The 18,484-nt window shown below is 37.6% G+C and overlaps 2 protein-coding genes across 2 annotated transcripts; one reads left to right on the plus strand and one right to left on the minus strand.

The window, feature by feature from the left end:
• The first annotated feature begins 2,147 nt into the window (after positions 1 to 2,147).
• slc35d2 (solute carrier family 35 member D2) lies at positions 2,148 to 8,425 on the plus strand. Its single transcript, XM_008418308.2, has 12 exons — positions 2,148 to 2,429; positions 2,532 to 2,565; positions 2,642 to 2,728; positions 4,623 to 4,690; positions 4,784 to 4,855; positions 4,941 to 5,009; positions 5,119 to 5,221; positions 5,974 to 6,066; positions 6,158 to 6,225; positions 6,324 to 6,402; positions 6,602 to 6,684; positions 8,114 to 8,425. Exons 1-12 carry the CDS (start codon positions 2,302 to 2,304, stop codon positions 8,235 to 8,237), a joined length of 1,008 nt encoding a protein of 335 aa, XP_008416530.1. The 5' UTR covers positions 2,148 to 2,301; the 3' UTR covers positions 8,238 to 8,425.
• A 519-nt stretch (positions 8,426 to 8,944) lies between these two features.
• On the minus strand, positions 8,945 to 16,423 carry znf367 (zinc finger protein 367). Its single transcript, XM_008418309.2, has 5 exons — positions 15,830 to 16,423; positions 14,046 to 14,196; positions 12,997 to 13,116; positions 12,541 to 12,679; positions 8,945 to 11,205 (listed from the first exon to the last, which is right to left on the minus strand). Exons 1-5 carry the CDS (start codon positions 16,103 to 16,105, stop codon positions 10,947 to 10,949), a joined length of 945 nt encoding a protein of 314 aa, XP_008416531.1. The 5' UTR covers positions 16,106 to 16,423; the 3' UTR covers positions 8,945 to 10,946.
• Positions 16,424 to 18,484: the final 2,061 nt, after the last annotated feature.

Consider the following 18,484-nt stretch of genomic DNA (forward strand, 5'->3'; position numbering starts at 1 on the left):
GCACAGCTGCCATAGAGCTTTTCAGTCTAAAGGTGAAGTAGAATGACACATGACTTGGTTAAGAACATATACAGTGCAAAAAAAAAGGCTTTTTCAAACCTTATCCTTTGTAGAGAAAGACAAAATAAAATAGCTTGGGACTTTTTACCAATGAAAATGTTTATGATATGTTTATTTAAGACATAACTTTCTGTATAATCTAAAAGAAAAAAAAGGCGTACGATGAAACGTGCAGCTTTGCAGTTTAGTTTGGTTTCCTGTAAAGTGAAATAAGAACATGTTACTGCTTGACAGATCATACTTATTCAAAATATCTCTGTTGAAATCAGCAGTGCAGTTGTAGACGGATTCTTATCGGCATGGATTATCTTGGATTAGATTTAAATCCCATGCACAATCAATTCCTTGTTGCTTGTCATTTTTCATGTTAGTAGCAGAATAGGAAGAGGAAAACTTATCAAATCAAAAATCAATAGATCAATAAAACAACATTTACTGAAGTATCCAATGACATATATTTACACAGATATGGACATCTTTACATGTATTCATTCGCGCGCACACACACCCACACACACACACCACACCCACATGCAGTACTCATTCTATGCAAACACACAGCTGCACTTTTAACAGGATGTAACATGAGGTAGTCTTATTTGGATATTGTGCTAAACTTTCTTTTAGCTTCTTTTAGACTTGACTGTGCAAATTATTAAAATTGTTTCTGTAATAGAAATTTTGTGGTCTTACTAAACAAAAATAATCAATGTTATAGATTAATTTCTGTTATTGATGATGATTTTCCACTTATAAGTAATGAAAACATCACATTTAAAATTAGAACATATATCATGCCGATTAAAAATCTACTCTTAAAAAAATAAATGAGGACTTAATGAAAACTATGTTTAACTCCTGCTTAAAAGTTCATTTGAAAATGTACTTTTTTCTGACAAGCAAAACTTATCAGGACTTATAAATCTACAACAAAAGAACTTGGTTTTATAAAAGTAAAACAAATTAAAGCATGCACAAGTTTAAAACAAATTACACACTGTTATATTCTACCCTATTAAAAAAAAGGCAGGTTGTGTCTGGGTTTGTAAATGATTTGTGTGGTTGTGTACTGCCAAAAGTTAGTAGTCCTACAGATTTCAGTTTCATCTTTCTTGATCATTTTGCTGAGGAGGTAAGAAAAGAACAAGAAATGTTTTTTGAATTGAATAAATTATTTGTTTTCTACAGCGTAAGTCTTTCTGCTGAAGCAATATTAACAGAATATAACCACTGGGTGATGCACTGTGCATTACAAGCATTACAGGCATTAGACGCAGTACATCTATCTTGGACCTTCAAGAAAAATAAGTCTGGAAAATGATTTCATCCGAAGCTTTCTAGATTTTCTGCTCTTTAGACATTTAGTGAAATGAGACGATGGGTTCTGCATCGTGCAAAACTTCAACTTTTCTAAATGTTTAAATTCAATCCCTAAAATTTATAGTTTAATTGAAAGGTGCCCTGCAAAACGCTTTCACAAATAACTTTGCAAATCTCTGAGTAAAGAGGAACAAAATTCTAATTTCTAAGGAAGTAATTTTTTTTTTCAAACAAATTGCATGAATAACTAGGGCTTCCTGAAACACTTGAAATCACGTTGCACCAATCTGATGGCTGGATAATCTAAATAACAGATTAAAAAGAATTAATAATTTTTGTTATTGAGCTTATAGGTCTAAATATTCAATATATTAGCAGCAAAAGGGTTTTTTTTATGAAAAATGTTGCTTATTTTGTCAAAAATATAGTTTTCGATAAAACTGCAACTCTGAAATTAACTCGATTAAAGATTTTAATCGAGACCCACTACTGATAAATATATAAATCAAGTGGCAAACATACCCAACATTCCTAAGTTTTGAGTATTTATCGGATGAACTGGTGTTTTATTAATGTCCTGTTCATTCAAACTTTTTTACATGTGTGTCAGTGACTTATTAGGAAACAACCGATCTTAATTTCGGCAAACCGCACGAGTCTGATTTGTACTATTAGCTCATTTCTAATCCTCGGTGACTCCCGCCTCTGAATTGTGTAACAGTGTGAGCACCGCCCACCTGCCCCCTTCCTTTTCGGATGTGGCCAATGTTTTCCAGGAAATGAGCAACTGAAACCACCCCACGAATCACTCAAACTCCAGCGACGACACGTTCAGTTTACAACTGCAGCAGTTGTAAATTGTTAACGGTGTCTATCTGTTGTTGTTGTTGTTGTTTGTTTTTTATTTTTTTATTTTATAACATGTCTGCGGAGGTCTGCAGGGAAACAGCGGAACATCCCAGACTCCTGAAGCTGTCATCCGCCCTGTTTTACGCCGGTAGTTCGTTTCTGATCACCGTGGTGAACAAAACCGTGCTGACCAGCTTCAGGTGGGTTTTTGTCGCCCTGTCATCGAGTCACAGTGTCACACAGGAAGTTTGTTGGGCGAAAGTAACTACTCTGTAACACATGTACTACTTGTGACTCTGCAGATTTCCCTCCTACCTGTTTCTAGGAATCGGACAGGTAAGTTGTGCAGGTGTTCGTGCTTCATTTCTCTCCACTGCGGGGCAAACGAAGACGAATGTTTCTCTCTGTTTAGATGATTACTACGATTGTCGTCCTTTATTTGGCCAAAAAAAGCAACACGGTGAAGTTCCCGGACTTTGACAGGAGCGTTGTCTTAAAAGTAAGAGCTTCTCTTCTTTTCTTTTTTTTTTTTTTTTACTTTAAAGCTAAGTTCACATTATTCAAACCTGTCTAACTCACTTTAAATAGGCTTACGGCCGCAAACTTAAACCAACACAAAGTAGCAGGAGGAATTTTATTATTCCAGTTTTTTTTTTATTGTCAACTCAAACTGAGTATCACTCACCATCAAAGTGACACATTTTGCTTGCAAGAAGCCTAGAAACATTTAAAATATGAAACAAAAGCAAATGTTGGCTTTCAAGCAACACAACTGGCAACCAAGAGTAGGAGCTGTCCCTGTCAGTCACTGCATAATGGACAACAAAATGCAGCAATCGGTTCACCATTGCTTGTCATTGTAGCTTATTACATCCCTTTCATGCCTTAGGCACTTTTTCCTTCTTGTAAAAGATTGGACCCAGAATCAGAGATGCTTTGATGCAGTTTGTATTGATTCCCTGACATTTATTTTTATCAAACTGTGGCTGAAAACTGAAGTATCACAGACAAAACTGTAAACGCAAACCAAAATAAAATCTATTAGAGAATAAAAAACTTGCTATTGACTGAGTGGTTCCCAGTTTCTGTAAGTCAATAAGAAAAACTGTAACCCTCTGCTCATTTTCTTCCCTGGGAAGTCATCAAGGACATTAAAACTTTACAAATTATTTTTCCCCCTACTTTTTACTGGTTACTGGTTTACTGTTGTAATTTACAGTCATGTGAAAAAGTCTGGCAGACTGTCTCAGATTTCATAATAATTCAACATACTTTCAACTAAAAAAAAAAATAACAGTGGTATGTCTTAAATTCCTAGGATCATCCAAGTTTATGAAGAAAGGTTTTTTGTGAAACAATATTTACAGTCTGTGTAAGAATTTGGGTACTCTTGTGATTTTGCTCATTTGATGGCATTTAACATAATAAAACTGATTACACGTAACATCAGTTTGGCCTTGAACGTCATAGAAAAGTATTTAATACAGGCCAGTTACACATTTTGCTTCTCTTTGACACTCCTGTGATATCAGAGGGTTAACAAACCAACTCAGGAGAGATCTGAAACAAAGATTGTTCAGGGTTGTGGTTCAGGAGAAAGTTGGTAATCTCAGAGATTAAAACTGTCAGTTTCAACTGTAACACATGCAATCAGGAAGCGGCAGACCACAGACACAGATGCTGTTAAACTCAGGTCTGGAGGGTCAGGAAACGTCCAGGAGTAGCAGCGGGCTGATAACCCACAGATCACCTCCAAAGACCAGCTGCTCATTTAGACAAGCCGGATTCTTCCTGGAGCAAATTGATGAGACACAAATATGTTTTGGTCATAACAGAAAGGACTTTGGATGTGGTGGATCTCCCATCATGCTGTGATGGGACATCCATCACAGCACACCATCTGTGGTTAGTTCAGGGCCTGGGTCCCCTGTTGAAGTCGAGGGTCTGATGTCATAAACCCAGCATCAACATATTCTTCAGGATAATGTACAAGCATCAATCACAAAGTTGATGTTTTGAGCCATTTTTCCCTCAGGAAAAAAACAAGGCATGTATAGCGCCGCTAATGTTGCACAACCTTTAAAATAAAACAACATAGTTTAGATGTTACATAGGATGATGGATATCTTTTCTACCTTGGAATGTTGAGATTCTAAAGAAAATATGTTCTTTCTACGACAAATGGATCTACAAATACATTACTGCTTCTTTGAGTCATTCTGCTGAGAATTAAATGCAATTGTACCATATTTGTTATAACTGTTTTAGTGAAATGATGTTGTGAATGTCTGTACCTCGTTATCCAGCTCTATCAGTGCTTCTTAGTAAAAAATAAAAACACACCACTTTAAAGTATGCTTAAACGCTTTAATCTAGGATTTTATTTTTTACAGATTTTCCCTCTACCGTTGTTGTATGTTGGAAACCATGTGACAGGACTGGCAAGCACCAAAAAGCTCAGGTTTTAATCCATCTTATTTGAAGAATGCCTTTGCATTTTTATATTTATTAGATTTTAGCACACAGTGATCACTCTTAAACACCTCTTTTTCAGTTTACCCATGTTTACAGTGCTACGGAAATTCACTATATTGATGACAATGATCTTGGAAGCTTATTTATTAAGGTGAGAACTCTCTAAAAACTTTGAGTAGGAAAAAAAACTGATTAGTTGTGTTAAAAGAGGTTTATTTTTGTTTTTGTTTTTTCAGAAAAACTTTTTCTAGACGTGTAATTTGCAGTGTTGTGACGATAGTCTTTGGGGCCATGGTGGCTGCAAGGTACAGACTTTCTCTCATATAATTTCTTTGTTTTACAGATTAAATGTTTGTAATCTGGTTGTGGTGCAGATTGTTGGATTTTTCTGACTTTTCTTTTTGTGCGTGTCAGTTCTGACCTGGCCTTTGACGTGGAGGCCTACACTTTCATTCTGCTGAACGATGCCTTCACTGCAGCCTCTGGTGTTTACACCAAGAAGAAACTTGGTGATCAGGTACCATTTACCCCACAGGCTGCATAGTATTGATTTAATACCCATGTGTGTTATTTTAAGTTACTTACTTGATTAAAAGGATTTTTAAAAAGGCACAAGTTTTAAACCAACTCTAATTTCATTAGACTTTTGCTTAGAAATTCTCTTCTAATCTCTTTATTTTTTTGTTTCCTGTGGCTTTTGAAGGTCTGTCAAATGTTTTCTTTGAACTTTATATTCATTTTTCAGTTACTTATTATATCCGACTGACTGTGAATTGAGCAGTGTTCAAAAATGCAATATCCAAAGCAGATGAATAGTATCTGAAAATTATGACTTAAAAAAAAAAAATGGGGGGAAAAAACCAGAAAAATCTGATGGATCCATCGTCCTTCAGATCATCATTGTCTTTATGTTAACGGGTCCAAATCTGTTCTGGATGGTCTGGAAAATTCCTGATTCCATTGCTGCAAAAAAAGATTATATTCCAATAATCTGTGGACAAATTTGCCATTTTTTCTTGAAAGGAGAATAAAACGTTTTTGTTTTTTCTTAAGATTTATTCAAAGTTGATTGTCTTATTCTCTTTTGGGAGATTCCTGCATTATTTTCAATCAGGAACAAACTTTTTGGTGAAATAAAAATAGTTTCACATCTAAATCTGCCAGTGGTCTGAATAAATTTGGGCTTAACTGTTTCTGACAAAAGTGAAGTTACCTGGGTATTAAAACAACATTTTCAATCACCTCGTCTTTCCTCCTGTTTCTGCACAGAGCCTTGGGAAGTACGGCGTCTTATTTTACAATTCGCTCATCATCGTCCTCCCCACTCTCTTGGCCAGTGCGTTCACTGGAGATTTACACAAGGTACAAAACAATACTATTGATTAGTTGCATTTGTAGCCCAAAATAGAGGGTTTTTTTCTCATTTTGCCACTGTTTGTGTTTTCATCCCCAGGCTCTCTCATTTGAAAACTGGAGCAATGTTGCATTTATTTTATGCTTCCTTTTGTCCTGCTTCATGGGGTATGTTACAGCAACACAATCCAACCCATTTAGTCACAGTCAGTCCTTTGCTGCATCGACAAACTTGTAAACTTGTCTGTTTTTTTTTTTTTCATCAGATTTGTATTGATGTACTCCATAATCCTCTGCAGCTATTATAACTCAGCACTTACAACTACAGTTGTAGGGGCCATAAAGGTAAGAGCAAGCTGATGAGAAGCTTTTGAAGTGATGACACGACTTCACACGGAGCAGGAAACTGAGATCTCAACCCGTTATTTCAAACTGCTCAACTTCCAAGTCCTCCAGGCTTTTCATGTTTACTGTCAAATGAAAGAAAGAAAAAATTTTACAGGTTTTTTCGATTAGTTGGTTGTCATTTGATCTCCCTCCTCAGAACGTGGCCGTAGCTTACATCGGCATCTTTGTGGGTGGAGACTACATGTTCTCATGGATCAACTTCCTCGGCCTCAGCATTTGGTGAGGATTTTACTATGGCTTCGTTTTTCTGTTGGTGTCATAATTCCCATTAATAGAAATAGAATACCACACGAAGCCTAAGCTTTTACTCAAACAAATGAAGTTGTCTATGAATCCCAGTCCGATGCCGTCTTTCAACCAGATCTCTTCTGCATAAATGAAATCTTTTAGATATATTTTCTGGATTTATCTTGGCAAAGGTCAATTTTCCACACTCAATTTCTCAAATTTATGTTGCAGTTTTTATAACAGTTTGGAAATCTGAGAGAACATTTGCAAAATAAAGTTCTATTCTCTGCATGTCCCACAAACCATCGCACAAATCATTACACAACACAAAGCTAAAGTTGGTTTTCAATTTGGCAAAGTGATAAAGGGCTCCTTTAATTTTTTACTTTTTTTTTTGCTGACTCAGATCAGCTACCTGTGAAAAATCTGCATTATGTAGATCACACAGAATATTTTCTTTAAAGCAGAATTTACTGTGTTTAAGAACCGCAGCTTACATGTTAAAACTCTGTTCTGGACGTGTCCACAAGATCCAACACTGTCAACTTTAAAACAGTTGCTGGGCATCAAAATGAATAAAGGAAAAACACATTTTATTGGGACATTTTTGTGTTTTTACCTACATAATCAACAGAAAAACACTCAAAAATTTTTAATGGAATGAAGACAGTGGTCTGATTTTGTGAAAATGCATCTCAAAATAAATTTCTGCTTTTCTTTTATTTTTAACACAAAATTGTTGTCTGAGCCCAAAAGATTTACTTTTCACAAGCAGAGCCTTGATGCTCCACTTGAGATACATACATATATATATATATACAAAACTTCACTAAATGTTTTTCAAATCTAATGGACAAAGAGGGAAAAAGAAAGGAAAGGAGTAGAGAAAACACAAGTCAACACACCTTGGAAGTCTGTTTCTAGACTTGTAGAAAGAGAAAAAAACAAAACCGAGAAACCACATTCCAAACAACATATATGTGTATCATTTTTACTATATGCTGTTTGTTCTGGTTTTTTTCTCACTGAGAAGTACATGACACAAGTCAGAGGCAACCCAACGTAAATATAATTTGTACCGTTCTCAAATGGAGATGAAGAGCTGCATAGACGCCCTGGTCTGGAGCACAAAAAGCCCTTTTGGACTTTAGAATGAGAAGACAAATAACGACTGTTCTCAATCAGATACTTAACAACCAGACTGATCCATGAGTTTGACTTAAAATGGAGGATAAATATTATTTGGATATGGATAAACATTAAAAACCCCCGCTTTATAATAGATTCTGGAAACTCGAGCATTTTCTCTACTCATCTGAACCTGGAAAAGTCATTTTCAAGGCTGTGTAGGGGCCTTATGCAATGCACCCCACAGAAAATGTTTGTATCATTTTACTCCTACTTGTCATTTTCTTTGCAGCATGTCAGGAGGATTAGTCTACTCATACCTCACCTTCAACAGCAGCCAACCACCCGGAGGTAATGCAGAAGGAACTGAACAGCAGAAGATTCTCATTCCTGAGGATTTATCAAGGAAGGACTGAGAAAAAGAGGAAACCTTCAGCCACCAGGTGGCCTTATCCTGCTTCAAATTGAAGCATTTCATTAATTCAGCACCGTGTTGTGTCTCTCGTTTTACACCAAGAACAGATCTATTAACACTCATTCCTAATGCTATTTAATTCACATTTTAAACCGACACCAAATAAACAGAAATTGCCACAAACACGTCTGTCAGATTCAGTGAATGTTTATTGATGATCAACAATGAGATAACAGTGTGGACAGCCTGTCGAGAGTAAATAAAAACATCTACCAGCAAGCAGGAGCACCCTATACTGTCAAACACGAACACTGCTGAAGGATGTTAGAAGCAGAAAAACAAAAAGAAACTAAAATTAAACTTCAAAGCTTTCTGTAAATAGTGTGCATACTCATCTTCTAAAAAAACACTATATTTATATATATTAAATGCCTTAATTTACTCAAACCACCAAACAGACTAAGGGGTTGAAGCTCTTCCAAATATATTATCATTGGGTTCATTAAATCATTTGGGTTTTTCTTCTTTTGGATTATTATTTTGCCTCTTTAAAAGGTAATTTGCAGACCAGATTGAAAGGGCACAGCTAGATTAAACCAAACAGAGGCAGAACATCATGAGGGGCTTCGTACAGTGTTAAACGATGTAGTGTCGCATTGATAAAATTACAAAAAAAAAGAGGGGAAAACAAATCCAAACCCACCCAGCAACACTCAAATCAGTTTATGAAAAATACAAACCATTTCCAGAACAAACAATAAATCAAATCTTTACTGCATTGCAAGCTTAATCCGAGCCTCTCCGGGCGGTAAGTGCTTCATTGTGACTTTGATGTTTTACAAACTTTGGGATTATGTCACACTTTTAAATTATGATTCCAGCACTCGACTATTCGAACAAGATGTCGGAAATTTAAAAAAATAAAATAAAATTGTAAAAAGGAAGTGAAATAAATATCGAAAAATTAAAATGAGATGACAGAATTGTCACACTGTTATGATGCCATGTCAGTATCAACATCTGGTCTGTCAGCTTTTAATATAAAAGACGACGATCCATGAATGGAAAACGACTTTTCGCCTGCAGGCTTTCTCTTGTCACTAGACATGGGCCAACATTTAGATTAGTACTGTAAAGAAATCCTAAATAAAAATACTATGGTATTTAAACTAAATGAATAATGTGACCTAATTTACTGCATAAAAAGAAAAACAATTATTACTTAAGCTACTGACTGTCTCCCTTTTTTAAATTGTTAATCTAAAGACACAAGATAAAACACAGTAGCAGTTAAGATAGAAGTAAAAGCTAATATCTGGCTAACTGGTCAAACTATTCAGGAAAAGAAATAAGTGCAATCCTTTTCTTTCAGCCAGTTAACTAGCAGTGTGCAGCATCAGGTAGGGGTGAAAGGTGTGCTTACACACTGCCCTGAGAAAACTTACAGCCTGTCAGCTTTTCCTTTCCATTAAAGTGGCATTGCCTTATTGTTGTAGTTGCTCTTTCCTTAAATAACACAACTCCTTGTGTCATTTGTGATGGGAAATCTTTACAAACGACCAAAATAGCCTTTCTTTTAAGGAAGAGAGGAAAACGATGCCATGCTTTAGACTCCGAACAGGCAGCAGGCTATTCTCGCTCACATTGGCACTTTCTGTGGTTTTAAAATGGTACAATCCTAAAACACAAGAGGAGTTTTTTTTTAATACTTCCAAATAACAGAATTTGCTTCTTTTTTTTTTACATGCCAGAAGAGAAAAAAATCTAAGAGCCTTTTTTCAGCCAGCTGATTAGCAGTGTGCATAATCCACACAACTGAAGAAAATCCCATTTTAAAAACTTCACTCTGCAGAGAAAGTGTGATGGCAAACTGAAGCGTTTTTTGTTTTTGACACTGGAATTTTTTAAAAACCTTTCTGGTGCTAACTGGCCCATGCCTAGTTGTGACAAGAAAAACTGGATTGTTAACAGAAACTATGAATCCATAAAGTCCTGAACACAGAATATGGTCAACTACTTTGTTGGTTCTGCAGAACATGGCAGCATTTAGGGGCTGAGTTTTTTGTTTGTTTGTTTGTTTCTTTTTATGGTTTTTAAGACCTTCTGCATGATCAGACTTCTGGATTACGCTTGCAATGATTGGCTGTCATGTGCTTCGTTTTGTCGCTGCTCGCCCGGTTTGTGAACAGAGTAGTAACAGTGAGGCTAAAACTATTTCACTTCAGCTTTCTCAGTTCATCTGGGCCATCTGACAGCTGGATCTGTGACCACACCCTGTATCATTCGGTCCATGTGAGCTTAATCCACACATATATATACATCAGTCATACACTTATTCCCACAATATACTTAAAAACTCGTTACCAAAGTGCAAAACAAAATCAAATTAAAACATAATAGGTATTCTTCCTTTGCCTTCAGAAGGCAGAGGAAAGAGACATTCTTCATGTTGTCAAACCTACGTTCATAGCAGCCAAAAGGTTAAAATGGAAGCTGAGTAAGGTGCTTTAGCTTGTGCCTTCCTGGTGCTGAGAGGGAGGGGGTGATTCTGTGCTTTAACACGGATCTCAGGCCAAGTCCGATTCTTTCTCAAAGTCTGGTTTTACAACTAAACTAGGCATTGATCTGCGTTTATGAAGAACTTTTAGCTACAGCACGTTCTGCAGGAAGGCGGATTAGAGGAGGAGGTCGGGTCAGAGGGCGGGGGAGCTCAGGGCGACAGGTTGTTGGCCAACTCAATGAGGGCCAGGGCGCCGTGGAGACGCTCTCTCTGCTCCTGAAGGCGCCGCTTGGCCGCCCCGCCCTGGTTACCCTTCTCCTCCTCCATGGCCTCCGGCTCCTCTCCGTTCTCCTCGTCAGAGTGGAGGAACTCCATGGGATCCTGCTGCTCCTGGTCCTCCGTGCTCGCCTTGCCCTGCGGCTTCATCTTGGTGGTTGTAGGAGCACGCTGCTCGCGGGTTTGCCAGTACCTGGAGGATTAAGGATTATGTTATAATCTAAATGTGGCAGAGCATCTGCAGAGTTGATAGGTTTTGATACAGGCTGCTGCCCAGGGCGACACAACCTCTGTGTACGGAACAAGCACAAACAAAACGTAAATCCAATCTGTCTGTTGCATCTTGAATAGCTTTTCTGTTGCTTATTTGCACATCCAAGTCAATGGAAAACGGATGCTCACAGCGTAAACACAGCAGCATCTTATTTAGCACAACTGTAAAGACTTTTTCTGGTGAACCTGAACCCAATACTTTGTTTTGATGATAGATTCTTGAAAAGCAATTTAAAAAAACAAAAACACAAAATTGAGTGGCCTGCCCAGGACATGATTTATGCAAAAAAACACCACTGCTATGAATGTTTTTTTGTTTAGTTATACATTGCCCTGGACAAAAACAGCCAGAAGCCATTGCAATACCATATGCAAAACCTATTGAACTAAAATGTGTTTTCTGATTCCAATAAATAAACATGTACCGACATTAAATGGTGGATTTTTAATCCACCATTTAAAAAAAAACCAGAGTAAGAATCAAAATCAACATGAAGTGTTTTCAGATTCAAATTCAAACTGCAAATTTCTAAAATCCACCAATACTTCGAACCTCCAATAAAACTACATACAACAGCCTATTTTAATAGTTCAAACATTTAACATGAATCTTTCTTAGCAATAGAGTGTCCAGTAGCATTAGATCTAGGTAACACAGCTTACCAAGATGCATTTTCTTTGAAATATTTTAGATTTGCTCTAAGGAAAAATCCAAAGGTAAGCACATAATTTAGAGATATGTTCCACTGAAAAATTGGCAAATACTGAAAACGAGTCTAGTTGGAGATTCACTGTTCACAACTGAATTTAATTGTGTAAAATTTGAGAGTTTTTAGAGCTATGTATCTCCATAATTAATAGAAAAACACTTGATTACAATAAAAAAATAAACTCGTATATCAGGGACAAGATGGCAGGTCTTGGGCACTAAATCGAGGTGTGAAAGATCCAGAGTCTGACTGGAACTGAAGCATTAACTGGATTAAAAATGACTTTCAAACAGAGACTGTGTTTCAGAGCTGAAGAATAAAATGCTGGGGAGTCAAATCATGATATCTGTGTTGATTAAAAATGAATTTAAGCAAATTCTTGTTTCAAAACTAAGACTAATACTAATAATTATTAGTGGACACAGAGGCAGTACTTTGAGAGAGACTATTAAGCTCCTCGAAGCAACTTTTGTGTTTTACACCATCAAAGGTGGTCAACCTGAAACTGTTTTTCTGCTCAGTTTCTGTAGAGGGACTTTACTCACTTAGCCAGCCACTCTGCCACTGCCTTGTTATCCACAGACTGAGCCTTTCCCAGACCCGCCTTCGGTTCTTCTCTGTTCAGACGAGAGAAAGGATGCTTGGAGCAGTGACGGTTTGCATGGGTGAACCGACTGCCACATCCTGCATGCAGGAAAAAAAAAGAGACATGAATAAACACATCTACAGTCCTATGAAAGCACTGATTTTATATGGGAAGAATTAAAGATGGTAATAATAGTAAATAAAGTCCATCTCTGTATTAATCAGACTCGCAGTATTTACTCATGTTGTGTTTTCAGGTACTTTCCAAATGCTCCAACTGACCCCCCCTTTAATAACACTGGAAAGTACCGAGAGGTGACTAAAAGTGAAAGTATGAAAAAGTCTGGGCTTGATTTAAATAACCTACAGATGAATGCGTTAATCTTCTTCTACTTTTTAAAGTATGTCTGACTCACCTTTCTCTGAGCAGACAAATGGCTTTTCGCCGGTGTGGAGCCGCTGGTGAGTCTTCAGCTGACCGCTCTGGACAAACGCCTTCCCGCAGTTAGGGTAGTCGCACAGATAGGGTCTCTCTCCTAGATGGGAGAAAAAGAATAAATAAATGAAGAAAAAATGTTTTCCCATTTTCAGTACACATACACTTTCACTTTTACACAAGCCAAGAAATATTTCCTGGTAGAAAAGCAAAGACAGAGTTCCAAATTAAAGACTCAGATTTGTAACATGTAGGACATAAGAGCATCTAAATGCATTGCATTATAAAAAAGTTGCATAAATCCTAAAATAACACTCCTCCTTGGCTGCTGATGCAGCATTGCAGTAAAGGGAAGTTTCACAACTTTTGAGTTTGATCTAGAGCAGTGTTTCTCAATTCCGGTCCTCAGGGACCTCTGCCTGCATATTTTGGATGCGTCTCTGTTCCAGAACATCTGATTCAAATGAATGCGTGACATTCTCTGCAAGCTGAAATATCTTTTGTCTAAAAGTGTGAAATAGCTAAAGGTGCACCAATCCGGTTTTTTTCCTTCACCAATAAAGATCTTTGTTCAGGTTCGACCTTTTGATTTTTCTCCCTTAAGGACTTTAGCACAAGACCAGATGTGCTATAGGTATCTTGATAGAGATATTAATCATTAATCCAGTAGTAAATTAAAGTATTAAAAATATATTTCCCATTTGTGAATGCATTGAGCTTTAACTTTTAGCTGATATGGATCAATTTCATCCCATTGGTAAACCAAATATTATGAAGGTTCTCAAATTTTGATGCTTTTAATGAATAAAGAGAAAATATTTTGCTTCTTTTTTAAGCATTTGACCTGCTGATCATCCATCAGAGCTAGTGAAGAAAAATTGAGATTACAGTTAAGTTAAAAAAGAAAACGTGTTTTCATATTGGACTATTAATCCCCTGCATTTATTACATCCATCAATTCATGCCGCCATTTAAAACATGTTTGCATCCGACATCTCCATCTACCAGCGCTGCATCTGTCACACCCACCTGTGTGTGTTCTCTTATGAGCCTGCAGGGACTTCTCTCTGGGGAACACCCGGTTGCAGATGTTGCATCGGATCCGGCTGGAGGAGGTCTCGCCCTCGCTTATCAGCTCCCGCACCGTGTCTGCTCGGGGCCGGCCTCTCCGGATACCATCCTGACAACCAGATAAAATCTGATCTTCAGCACGGACAAAGCTGGATGAAGCTCATTACAGCAGAACAGTACCATGTAATGTCCTGATTTTTCAGTCTCTTAGCCCTGGACAGGGTCATCCACTGAACTACTGCTGCTAATAACAATGACATTTAACCAATTCTATTGGCTTAGCTCTCTGGTCTATTTCTCTCCTAGACAGAGCTGATAATAGAGCTATTGATGCCTTTAACTTTGTTTGCTCTCTTTCATTCCTGTAGAAAATACTCCTGTGTTTTTGTGCTTCTGCTCTCAACCACTAGTGGTATGTCTACTCCAGTTCTTCCTGGATCTGCTGGAGGTTTCTGGCTGTTGTAATGCAGTCATTCCTTCCCCCCGTCGCCACATGCTTGTTCATACTGTTGGAAACACAGACGCATTTAGCCAAACTTCTTGGCTTTCTAGTAATTTGTAATACATGATCTATTAACTTTGACTGTGTTCTATTATAATTAGGATTCCGAACGTGGCTAGTTAATAGTTTAATTTGGACTGATTTCTATGTATCTGCATATGAATTGAACTCGTTTGTAAAGTTGAAATTTGTTGTAATGTGGCTCCATGCAAGAAACATAACATAATCATACAGGACAAAGTATCTTAGTGATGCAGGCTCATTCATTTTGTGAAATGGCTTAGAAGCCAAAAATGCTCAGTTAAGTATTTTTGTATACATATTATACCAGCATATATTTAATTAGTTCCATTTTCAACACCAGCCTTCGACACACATAAATATTCATGAGGTTTCTGGATTTTTTTTTAACCTCTCAAATGCCAGTTTAAGTAGTGCCAGGATCCAAAATCTGCAGTGACACCAACTGCAATAACATTTTTATCTTAGCAACGTTTTAGACGTTGTTAAAGAGGTCATTCTATTTCAGTCCTATCCTTTGAATGGGCTACAAGAAAAAAAGATTTTACCACCAGTGAATAAAATAGAAAAAATAAAACTCAAGTTGCAGCAGTGTATTCAGAATATATTTAAATATGACGTAAAAAGGCTGCGGAATCACAAGTTGATCCATTAAAACGTCAGAATTTACTGCAAAATACCCCGCTTTTTATCAACTTTATCCCCATAAACACAGCCAACATAAAAAAAAAGAAGAAAAAAAATACAATAAAAGAGAAAACTTATTGTAACATATCAGTTATTATGTCAGTTAGTGTAAATCGTACTAGTTACATTGTAACTCTTTCACTTCCGGTTACATTTTTGGCGCGCGGCCTCACGTCATGTTTCAGAGCAGCTGCAGGGTTTAAAATCCAGCATGTCACGCCCTAATGCGCGGGCGTTTTTTAAATGACTCTCCATCTTCTCTACATTCAAGCATAAATAATAAATAAAAAAAAAACACAGATTTTAACCCCTTCCTTACTGGGCTTAGGGTTCACTCACTGTCTTTAGATGCTGATTTGCGCATCTCTGAACAACACCTATGTAGTTACAAGTTGTTACTAGTTGCAATTTCCGACAACAGAGCTTTGTCAGCATTATCAAATTCTAACACAAATAAAGATCTGTGGATTAGCTCATCTAAAAATCAGCATCATGCAGGGTTGAGGCAGATATTTAAAAACAATATGTTTACCTTGATCTGATCAGGAGACGGAGCTGTGTCCGCCTCCCTGGCTGTCTGTGACCCGGTTGGGGATGCGGCCCCGCTCGCCGAGCCCGGGCTCAGGGTTACATTGTGGGCATTTTCCCCCCATTTCCAAGGGTAGACCATGAAGTCGCTGAAACCTGGACTTGTGGGAGTCAGAGTCTCCAGTTTCCTGGGTTTGATTGGAGTCTTGATGACAGAAACCAAAACTCTTTTGGGTGAGTCGTTGCAGAAAATGACGTGCGGATGCTTGCTGTCAGCCATTGTGAGTACAGTAATAGTACACGTGCCTAAAAACGCAGGTAAAATAGTTAAAAGTTGCTGTCTGTTTACAAAAAAGAGTCAATAAATAAGTCCTAAATGGCGGGTCTTCAGTCTGGGGTGAATATGTCCTTCATTTCCATAGAGGTACGCAAAAAATTGTTTGTTACAGAGTATCCTAAAAGTTTCCAAGCAGGGAGCACAGAGTAACAGACTCTTTCGGCCGGAACCGCTCCTCTGAACTGACCGGTTGCGCCCACAAATGTGTGGTCCCGCGTTGCAAACTCCCGCCTGAGGAGTCTGCCATCCAATGTGCAGGAGAAATCTAGCCCCACGTGCCAGCGGCAGCCTATAGCAGCGACGTTAGCGTCAGCACCATCAGCCAATCAGAAAGAGAAACACTGGGGTATGCGCAGGCCAATGGAATTTAAACACCTGACGCGCGCTCTTGTAAGTTGACACCGATTTTGGCCAATGAGGATGAACAGGGCGTGCAACATAGCCAATCAGAAAGAAGAGCGGTTAACTTTATGCAGCAGATGGCTCCTTCCCGCGTTTAGGAGTCTGTTTATGTTATTACATGTTTTTTTTTCTACTTTAAAGGGAACGGAAAAGGCCCAGAGGCGCCAAAATGACGTAATAATTTTAGGGTGGAAACAAAGGGTGCACTGTTTTAGGAGAATAGAAATCGAAACGCAAAGTCATAAGGGATTTACTGGAGAGAAATGTATTTATTTTTTAGCTTTTATAAACTTTACTACTTCTGTGTTTAAAAGATGTTTGGGTCATCCTTTTTATATTAATCAGTATTACAATCTTTAATAGCTCACAAGCTCATTTTCATATCAAAGGCCTTTATTGAAAAAAAAAAATAGATTAAATTTATAAAAACTCTCAAAAAGTTTCTAAAGGCCATTAAGATCTGGGGACTTTCTGGACCATGGTCAACTGGATCCCATTGCAAAGGGTTGATCCTATAACATAAGTAGAGCAACATCAGGACAGTTGGGTAACAACAGGATGGAAGAGCCACAGTAGGAAGGTTTCAGTTTCAGGTCAAACCGTTTAACGACTCAGAATAAAATCACTTTTCAAAAACACACTTGTAAATATCACCTAAATAACAGCAAAATACCTGCAGCATTCCTTGAGGAGGATTGCTAAGAAAGTTTCAAATCAAAATGGAGAACTGGATGAGGAAGCATCACCCAGGAACACTGCCAGGGTTTCCTCCAGAAAACCTGCTGAGGCCGGTGGCTGGGTTCATCCATCAGGATTACTGAGACACTCAAACCCATCCACCATAATAACGTAGCAGACTATGAAGGGGATAAATAAAACCAGAAACAGTTATTAACTGATCTGGAGAGAAGCCTGAAGGTGGCACTCTGGTGTTAGACCAAGAAAGAGGAAGACCTGACAGTATTAACTGGTCAAAACTGGCAGCCTAGAAACTTCATATTTTCTTGGACGGGAGAAGATCAATAAAAAAATTCACTGTGATTAATAAAGGGATAATTTAAGATTGTTTCAAAACAGTTTAATTTGTTTTATATTTAAACTAATCCAATGACAGGTGCACTAGTGTACAATTTATTACTTTGATAGTCATGCCACAAGTCCTAATTTTACAAAACACAAATAATAATTTCTACTGCTTGTGTCACATTTTATAAGCAATTAAGCTGTTCACAAACATTTCTCACTTAATTGCCAGATAACTTGTTGTATTTGTGTGTGAGCAACTCTTCCTAAAACTAATCTGTGGAATCACTGCGATGGGCTTGAATGAGGTTTATGCAACTTTATGTGTATTTAAAGTGAAAATCAGACAGACATGATGTTTCCACTACACATACATTTGAAAATTTTACAGAATCTTTAATTGTATTATTCCAGTAATTTAAACCATGCATTAGAGGTGTAGAACAGAGAGTGATGTTAAACTGTCCGATCTCACTCATCTTTCAGCAAAAATAAATAAATATCTGCAGCAAAAGAGAATGAGCATCTTCAGAAAGTTTGTCAACAGAGGGAAACCTGTGCCCTGCGATTTGTGGTGTTGGCTCTTGCAGCGCTGACTCAAGAGCCAACAGCTATGCAGCTGCAGTCTGTGCTTTGTGAATAATCTGAATGGGCCTTACCTCATAATCTTCTTATAAATCATTTTTCTAAAAAGGTCTTTCTTCCACTAAGCTTTTTACTAAAACACATAGGCACATCAGTCTGTAAACATTCTGCTTAGCAGTCACGAGTCAGCAGTCTTCCCTGTGATTGGTCACTAAAATATAACATTAAATTATAGGTCTTTTGTATAGAAGTGTATAGTACTGAAGTGTTCCCTTTATTTTTTTTGAGCAGTATATATTTGTCGGGTTTTTT

This window comes from Poecilia reticulata, linkage group LG9, assembly GCF_000633615.1.
Source record: "Poecilia reticulata strain Guanapo linkage group LG9, Guppy_female_1.0+MT, whole genome shotgun sequence".
Classification (NCBI taxonomy): Eukaryota; Metazoa; Chordata; class Actinopteri; order Cyprinodontiformes; family Poeciliidae; genus Poecilia; species Poecilia reticulata.